General features: G+C 34.2%; 1 protein-coding gene and 1 non-coding gene across 3 annotated transcripts; one reads left to right on the forward strand and one right to left on the reverse strand.

Moving 5' to 3' along the window:
- Positions 1 to 643: 643 nt before the first annotated feature.
- On the reverse strand, positions 644 to 751 carry LOC148581500 (small nucleolar RNA R71). The gene has a single exon (XR_015899535.1). It is a non-coding gene; the product is annotated as a small nucleolar RNA R71 (small nucleolar RNA).
- Positions 752 to 5,416: 4,665 nt separating this feature from the next.
- On the forward strand, positions 5,417 to 8,032 carry LOC107623953 (ras-related protein RABC1). 2 transcript variants are annotated; one of them, XM_016326365.3, is made up of 7 exons: positions 5,417 to 5,599; positions 5,748 to 5,897; positions 5,994 to 6,062; positions 6,155 to 6,220; positions 6,540 to 6,661; positions 7,205 to 7,333; positions 7,654 to 8,032. In XM_016326365.3, exons 2-7 carry the CDS (start codon positions 5,765 to 5,767, stop codon positions 7,759 to 7,761), a joined length of 627 nt encoding a protein of 208 aa, XP_016181851.1. In that variant the 5' UTR covers positions 5,417 to 5,599; positions 5,748 to 5,764; the 3' UTR covers positions 7,762 to 8,032. The 2 variants fall into 2 exon arrangements, with proteins under 2 accessions (XP_016181851.1, XP_016181852.1); XM_016326366.3 differs by having other exon boundaries at positions 5,755 to 5,897.
- The last annotated feature ends 1,567 nt before the right edge of the window (positions 8,033 to 9,599 follow it).

Raw genomic sequence — 9,599 nt, forward strand, 5'->3', positions numbered from 1 at the left:
CTAGGATCATATCTTGTGATTTCTTGTGAATCAAGTCATTAATTGTGTTTTTAAAAAAAAAAAGAGGATCTCTATTATTATTATTTTTCTGTACCCTCTTCTTTGTCATATGAGCAGGAGCAAGGACAAGAATATTCTTATTGAAGCAGATCCATAACCTGAAAGGACTCTGAAGAGAAAATTAAGAGAAGCTAAATTACAACAATCCAGAGATAACCTTTCAGAAATTTTCGAACAGGAAGAGGAGATGGCAGCCGAAAATAATAATAATGCAAGGAGAATGCTTGGTGACTTTACTGCACCTAATTCCAATTTACATGGAAGAAGCATCTCCATTCCTGCCATTGGAGCAAACAACTTTGAGCTGAAACCTCAATTAGTTTCTCTGATGCAGCAAAACTGCAAGTTTCATGGACTTCCTTCTGAAGATCCTTTTCAGTTCTTAACTGAGTTCTTGCAGATATGTGATACTGTTAAGACTAATGGAGTAGATCCTGAAGTCTACAGGCTCATGCTTTTCCCTTTTGCTGTAAGAGACAGAGCTAGAATATGGTTGGATTCTCAACCCAAGGATAGCCTGAACTCTTGGGATAGGCTGGTCAAGGCTTTCTTAGCCAAGTTCTTTCCTCCTCAAAAACTGAGCAAGCTTAGAGTGGATGTTCAAACCTTCAGACAGAAAGAAGGTGAATCCCTCTATGAAGCTTGGGAGAGATACAAAGGACTGACCAAAAAGTGTCCTTCTGACATGCTTTCAAAATGGACCATCCTGGATATATTCTATGATGGTTTATCTGAGTTATCAAAGATGTCATTGGATACTTCTGCAGGTGGATCCATTCACCTAAAGAAAACGCCTGCAGAAGCTCAAGAACTCATTGATATGGTTGCAAATAACCAGTTCATGTACACTTCTGAAAGGAATCCTATGAATAATGGGACGCCTATGAAGAAGGGAGTTCTTGAGATTGATACTCTGAATGCCATATTGGCTCAGAACAAAATATTGACTCAGCAAGTCAATATGATTTCTCAGAGTCTGAATGGAATGCAAGCTGCATCCAACAGTACTCAAGAGGCATCTTCTGAAGAAGAAGCTTATGATCCTGAGAACCCTGCAATAGCAGAGGTAAATTACTTAGGTGAACCTTATGGAAACACCTATAACTCATCATGGAGAAATCATCCAAATTTCTCATGGAAGGATCAAAAGCCTCAACAAGGCTTTAATAATGGTGGAAAAAACAGGTTTAACAATAATAAACCTCTTCCATCATCCACTCAGCAACAGACAGAGAACTCTGAATGAAATACTTCTAATTTAGCAAACTTAGTCTCTGATCTATCTAAGGCCACTGTAAGTTTCATGAATGAAACAAGGTCTTCCATTTTCACTGAGAGGATAAGATGAAGCCATTGACAAGGGTGATGCCTCCAGACGATTATCCATGCCGTGACAGGGCATTGGGTCATTTTCCCGAGAGATGACCGAAAGTAGCCATTGACAGTGGTGATGTATCACATAAAGCCAGCCATGGAAAGGAGTAAGACTGATTGGATGAAGATAGCAGGAAAGCAGAGGTTCAGAGGAACGAAAGCATCTCCATTCGCTTATCTGAAATTCTCACCAATGAATTACATAAGTATTTCTATCCTTACTTTATGTTCTATTTATATAATATATTGTAGCCCATATGAGTCAACTTAACTGAGATTTACAAGGTGACCATAGCTTGCTTCATACCGACAATCTCCGTGGGATTCGACCCTTACTCACGTAAGGTATTACTTGGACGACCCAGTGCACTTGCTAGTTAGTTATGCGAAGTTGTGAAGATATGTTTAGACCATGGTTCTGTGCATCCGTTTTTGGTGCCATTGCCAGGGAATCAATTTCGAACAACAATTCACAACCTGAGTAGCAATTTCGCATACCAGCTGTCTATCAGAAGCAATTGTTAACATGGAAAAAAAGGTGTCTTAATTGTAATTCTTTTCTTACTATGTACAACTATTTTCTATAATTTTATTTTAAGAATTGGAATTGGATTTTAAAAAATGGTAAGTATTAGTTTAACTTTATTATATATTTGTATTTATTAGCATTTGATATTCATTTTTGTATAGATGGATGATTCTTCGTTGGATAAGGAAGTAGATTGTGCTAGTAGCATGACTTTGCCAGATTCATCTTCTTATGGTATAACTGAACATGAGCTTCAAAATGCATTTAAAATCTTCATGAAGCATCAATATGATCCGACCTCAATGCATTAAAATGGAAATATGTTTCCAGTTGTATTTTGTTCTTTTTGGATTTTGTCTTGGTTTCATAAATTTAGAGTAAAATTATCCAAAAATGAATTAATATGTATTTTGTTATCTCTTATGTAGTAAAGACTATTATAATTGTATTAAGATGTTGATAAACTTTGTATGAAATATTTTATTTTGATTAATATGTGTTTTAGTTGATTATACAAAAAAAAATCAAATTATTAGTCCATTTTTATTTTACTACAATTTCTAAAAAAAAATATTCATCATGTGACGATTAAGGAATCATTATTAATTTCTTTATTTTTTTTATAAAAAATATATAAATACTTGTTGATCTAAATTATATTTTTTAATCAATTGCATGTCTCTATATTTTAGAGAAAGTTCCAATGTAGTTTACAATAATAATAAAAAGTAACTTTTAGATTTGATTAGTTTCAAAGATGTTATTATTCTTAATTTTTTCACACTATTAACCATTGCAAGTGAATTATATATATTTGTTAATATTTTTCTCCTTAAAATATGATAGGTTTCTATCAATAATCAAAATAATGAGATTGAATGCCTCAAAGATTTACAAAACAAGGTAGTTGGTATAAAATTGTATAATTAATGAAATGTATAAATAGTTATTGATTATGAAAGCTATTAATTAATTTTGTTGTTTAAATTATGTTCTCATTGTTTTGAATCTTTTTGTTTTGAAAATATTATTCAGGATGTTATTCATCAAGAATCCAATTTTTCATATAATGAAACTTTTTTTTTTTTTGATGATCAAAGGGGCCGGGGAGGACCCCTTATAATGAAACCGTTGAACAAGATAAATGGGGTCTGATTGCCACCGATGATGAAGAAATTTCTATTTGCAAAGATTTAAATTAAAATTTTCATGAGCTGATGGATAATTATGGTGTTTAATATTTTATTGTCAACTATATTAGCTCAGAGAATCTTTATTTTGTGAAAAGAACTCATTATTAGTAACTAATTATCAAAAAAAAAAAAGTTATTCATCTGTAACGGTGGTGCACGGAATCGTGATTCACATTTTTCACAATTCCGCACAACTAACCAGCAAGTGTACTGGGTCGTCCAAGTAATACCTTACGTGAGTAAGGGTCGATCCCACGGAGATTGTCGGCTTGAAGCAAGCTATGGTCATCCTTGTAAATCTCAGTCAGACAGATTCAATTTGTTATGAGGTTTTGATAATTAATATATAAATAAAACATAAAATAAGATAAAGTTACTTATGTAATTCATTGGTGGGAATTTCAGATAAGCGTATGGAGATGTTTTGTTGCTTCTGAACCTCTGCTTTCCTATTGCCTTCTTCCAACCATGCGTTACCTCCTTCCATGGCAAGCTATACAATCCTCTCAGTGAAAATGGTCCTCTACGGTTTCTGCACGGCTAATCAACTATCGGATTTCTCGTCTCGGATAAAAAATACTAGGTACAGCTACCCCATGGCTAATCATCTGTCAGTTCCCGCTAGCGTCGGAATAGAATCCATTGATCCTTTTGCACACTGTCACTTGCGCCCAACATTCACAGGTTTGAAGCTCGTCACAGTCATTCCTTCCCGGATCCTACTCGGAATACCACAGACAAGGTTTAGAATTTTCGGATCCCAGGAATGCTGCCAATAATTCTAGCCTATATCACGAAGATATTAATCTCACGGACTCGGTCCGTGTATTAGATATCCAAGAGAATATACTCCAACTGTCGTCCAATGACTACGTTGAATATCATGTCGACCGCTTTGTGGTTGTCAGGCACGCGATCTTGGCTAAGCGAGTAACGAAGATTGGGTGATTGTCACGGGTCACCCCTTCATTCTGACTTAACTGATTTAAGTACGAGAGTATATCTTGGAGAAGAAGTAGGCCTGAATTGAATAGAAAAACAATAGTACTTGCATTAATTCATGAAGAACAGCAGAACTCCACACCTTAATCTATGGGGTGTAGAAACTCCACCGTAGAAAATATATAAGTGAAAAAGGTCTAGGCATGGCCGTGAGGCCAGCCCCCAAACGTGAACAATGGTCTATGATAGCATAAGAGCCAAAAGTCCTCTAATACAATAGTAAAAAGTGCTATTTATACTAAACTAGTTACTAGGGATTACAGAAAATGAGTAACTAAGTGTAGATAGTGCAGAAATCCACTTCCGGGGCCCACTTGGTGTGTGCTTGGGCGGAGCATTGAAGCTTTTTCGTGCATAGGCTGTTCCTGGAGTTAAACGCCAGCTTGGGTGCCAGTTTGGGCGTTTAACTCCAATTTTGGTGCCAGTTTGGGCATTTTACGCCAGAAAGTTTTAGGCTGACTTTGAACGCCAGTTTGGGCCATCAAATCTCGGGCAAAGTATGGACTATTATATATTGCTGGAAAGCCCAGGATGTCTACTTTCCAACGCAATTGAGAGCGCGCTAAGTGGGCTTCTCTAGCTCCAGAAAATCCATTTTGAGTGCGGCAGGGTCATAATCCAACAGCATCTACAGTCCTTTTTCAGCCTCTGAATAAGATTTTTTCATCCAGAAAATACTTGAAATTACAGAAAAACACACAAACTCATAGTAAAGTCTAGAAATATGATTTTTAAATAAAAACTAATAAAAATATAATAAAAAATAATAAAAACATACTAAAAATAATACCAAAAGGGTATAAATTATCCTCTCATCAAATGGTTAATGAGATGTTTCATATAAAAGTGTGTTACTGAATTTAAATGAGTTATTATATAAATATATTTAGAAATTGATTGTGTTAATGCCAAAATTTTAAATTAAACTGTTGAATGTGCTTAAAATTTTAATGTTATTATCTCTGTAATTTAGATATTTCCATTACACTAAATTTAAATATTTTTATATGTTTGATATACATAACCGTTTAGAGTTATACATATATAATTAAATTTAATAAAAAAATTATATTTAAGACAGTACATTTGCACGGGTATCCTACTAGTAATAAGTAATAACTAATAGCCAATGAGTTATAGTTCAAATAGCTTAATATTCCCATACTGAATTAAAAAGTTGCGAATTCGAGTCTCATATCTTTGATAAAAAAAAATAAGTAATAACTAATAAGTTGATGAGGAAAAAAAAAAGTAGTATATAAATAAATAAATAAATCAGACAATGAACAAATCTGAGGAAAGAAGGAACAACAACAAAGTTTGAAGGGCGACCTGTTAATTCGGATTCGGACACGCTTCCGTTCTATTTTCGTTGCTGATAATTTACCCCTCCATTTCGTCTTCTACTACCAAATTCCTCTTGAATTTGATCTTCCCTAGGGTATGCGAATCTCTCTCTCTCTCTCTCTCTCTGTAATTTTATTCTTCTTTTTTCTGTGAAATCGGTTTATGATCAGTGAAATTGCAATGGACAATGAATTATTTGATTACTCTTATAATTAATTTGATTTTGATATGAATGAATGAAGGAATCAGTTGAATTGCGATGGATTCAAGTTCGAGCCAGGAATTCGATTACCTGTTTAAGCTGTTGATGATTGGGGACTCCGGCGTCGGCAAGAGCAGCCTTCTTCTCTGTTTCACCTCCGATACCTTCGACGATCTCGCCCCCACCATTGGTTCCTTTCTAAATTCCTTTTCTCCTTTTGAATTCAAAAACACCCATTGCCCCTCTTTTTTCAACGGAAGGTTTAGTGAATTATTATTATTCGTAGGTGTTGATTTTAAGGTCAAGTATGTAATGATGGATGGTAAAAAGCTCAAGCTTGCTATCTGGGATACAGGTATTTCTTTATTCGTGTTTCACCTGTAGATATTTTTGATCTTCGAGAACGACAATAATATAATATCATTCATTTTGATCTTGATTGCGCAGCTGGTCAGGAGAGATTCAGAACATTGACAAGTTCGTACTACCGAGGGGCACAAGGGATCATTATGGGTGAGTTTCAATTCTCCATTCCTTGATTCAACGCCCTCCCTGTTATACATTTTGTAATGGCGTAATTAATGGTGGTATGCTATAGTATCAGGAATTAAGCTGTCTCTTTCCTGAGTTAAAGCCAAGTTTTTATTTCATGCTATTAGTTTATGGATGCTTTTGATCCATGCTTAGGCTAAATTGAGAGGTTGCAGTGTGTTGATTAATCTTGTAAATTGAGAAATTTATGCTCCTTTCTGGCTGCCAATAGATTTACTGTTCAAGATTTTGTTTTGGATTAATTGATTATTTCTTAACTTTGTCTCTCTAATCGATGTAGTTTATGATGTAACTCGGCGAGAAACATTTACAAACCTCTCTGAAGTGTGGGCAAAGGAAATAGAACTTTATTCAACAAACCAAGACTGTATCAAGATGCTTGTAGGAAACAAAGTGGATAAGGTATTTATACCTTTGTGATTGTGTACTCTTCATCTTTCTGGTGGATTCTTCAATCGCATGAAGATACATATGTCAGCACTCAACCCTATACATATATTTCTTGCTATTTGTGCTGGCTACTTCACTTAAATTTTACTTACTCCCTTCTGGATAAAAAGTTTACAGACTAGAGACCAATGAAAATAGTAAAATACTGTTAGATATTTTTCCAGTTTTACTATTTTCTCTTCAACTTCTTTGGCAAGATTGCTCACCTTAACCTTAAATTAGATGTTTCTTTAAGAAAATGGAGAAACATAAGGAGGCTAGCTATTCGTTTCAAATTACTTGGTAGTTTAGGTAAATGTAAATCGTAAATTACATGATGACTACTCTAATTATGCACCTGACACAATCAAATTGTCCACACTTCAAGTCATGTATCTAGTCTTATACATGTCTCTTGTTTATTCTTCTGACTTATGCATGTTGTACTTTTTAAAAAACTTCTCATTTATTCCATTAGAGGACTTCACATACAGGTGAAAAATGTTTCATTTTCAGGAGAGTGATAGAGTTGTGACAAAGAAAGAGGGAATTGACTTTGCAAGGGAATACGGTTGCCTATTTATTGAATGCAGTGCTAAAACTCGAGTAAATGTACAACAATGCTTTGAAGAGCTTGTTTTGAAGGTATGTTGAATGACAAGGCATATGCCCATTTCCTAACTAGCTTTGGACATATAATTTTGAAAGTCAGTATTGTTTAATTCTGAAGGGCTTACCCTTTATTTGACCAAAGTTGAAATATAAAGAGCAGTCTTTAAAATAATGAAGGCACAAAGGTTGAAAAAACAATATATCAATACTCCCTCCATTGTTTATCTGTCATTGTCACTTTCTGCATCTAGATACCTCAAGTCAAGAATGTAAACAATGCCAGATAAAAGTGGGCGGAGACGGTATCATGAAAGATGACAATAATTTTTCATCTTGTGTGTGTGTGCATGCAGATTTTGGATACACCTAGCCTCTTAGCCGAGGGTTCTAAGGGGATTAAGAAGAACATTTTTAAGGACAAGCCACCGCAATCTGATGCAGCCACAAGTGGTTGTTGCTGATGCTAGTTTCATTCCAGAACTTACTGCATTTTTAATGTCTCCAACAGAAAGGGCATTGAATCCATCGTCATAAACAGATTTCCAACACAATTTAGCACCTGGGGAATATAATGATTTTATTGTTTGATCGCATTTGATTTATTATATGTAGATCTTCATGGAAGTCAAGAAAGTTTTGAAAATTGTATATAACGTCTGGACAATGGCGTTGGTCTAACTGTTAATCATATTCAATGAAAGCAATATGCGATTGATTAGTACTTACTAAAAATTTATGATTTCTTAATTCAGAAGCTGCGTGATTTTTCTTGTTCTTTTCTGCTTTTATTTTGTCAAGTTTTTTTCTTTTACTCCACAAACCATTTTTTTTTTTTTTTTGGTAAAGTGGATTGGACAATTCCCAATCCTAAGCATTATACCCATGTATTACATACTCACACACACTACATGGGTACAGTACTAACATGGGTTCTATAATCCTCATTGAGGATTCGAACCCGGATGCAGCTCCCAGCGAGGCAGATGATGCTGCCATTGGTGCAAGGCCTCGTGCAAGGCCTCGGCTGCCACAAACCATTTTGTTTATTTATCTATTGGATGTAGTTACTTGTTACTTGCCAAAAGTTAAAGTCGTAATTTTACTTCTTTTTATTCACAGTGGGTCCAAAGGCCCAAACAACAGCAAAATATTAACTCAGATCAGGTTGGGCTGATTTGCGCTATATAAAGTTGAGCATTAGACTATTTAGTATTAAATGACCAAAAAAATAATTAGTATTAGCAAATATTGACAAAAAGAGACCAAAATCAATGATAATTAACTAATTAAGTATAGCTTGTAGATATTATTAATATTTAGGTTAAGTACTGTTTTCATAGTTAAATACTACTGTTTTCATACTCAAACACTCAAAATTGTTAGTAAAAATTGAAAACATTTTTAACTTTTTTTTTAAAAAAAAAAATCATCCTCAATGTTAGAATAAATTTTTAAAATGATCGTTTAAAAAAATATTATTTTTTGAACAAATTTACCCTTATAAAAATTACAATTTTTTTTTTAAAAAAATCATCTCACCCCAATCTACTATTCTTCTTTTCCTAGTCATCATCTCCCATTTTAGGCATCATCCTTTATTTCTGGCAAATATATCAACTCCAGCAGTCTACCACTACACTTTCATTAGTATCCACATCACTCAAATATCACCTATCGTTTCTTCCACTCCACCTCCACCTTCATACCATGTCACTCTGCCACTTCGAATCAACTCTCTTACAATTCACCACCACCAACAACAACAGCGATAATACCATAAGAAAAGAAAAAAAAGATGTGATGTCCCCTGTCCTCATGATATGCTTATGCACACTCCATATGATAGTAAATCTCATGGACGATAATTGTATCATTAAGGCGTTTCAAGTGCTTTATTAGAACTCAATCTGTTAATTAGTAGTCTTCATATAATTCCGGTCATTTCCACAATCAAGAATTTATTTATAAATACTAATTGAGATATGAGACTTAACGAGCATCATATTTAAATGGTTGAATTTCTTCCATCATTCATATAATATTACCACATGTCATATCCAAAGTGTTAACATCAATAGATATTAGAAGCTTCTTCCTACAAAAAACATAGTCAAAGTCTGCACGTCTTAAGTAAAAAGAGAATTTTATCTTTTCACTCTTTATAATTATTAGGTTTAATGACTCTGCTGCTCCCTATAGTTTTGCAAAATTTTCAATTAGGTCCCTATACTTTTTTTTCTTTTAATTGAGTCTTTGCACCAAATTTTTTTTTTAATTGGGTCCCTACACTTTTTTTTCC

The sequence above is a fragment of the Arachis ipaensis genome, chromosome B10, assembly GCF_059453495.1.
Source record: "Arachis ipaensis isolate K30076 ecotype BB chromosome B10, ASM5945349v1, whole genome shotgun sequence".
Classification (NCBI taxonomy): domain Eukaryota; kingdom Viridiplantae; phylum Streptophyta; class Magnoliopsida; order Fabales; family Fabaceae; genus Arachis; species Arachis ipaensis.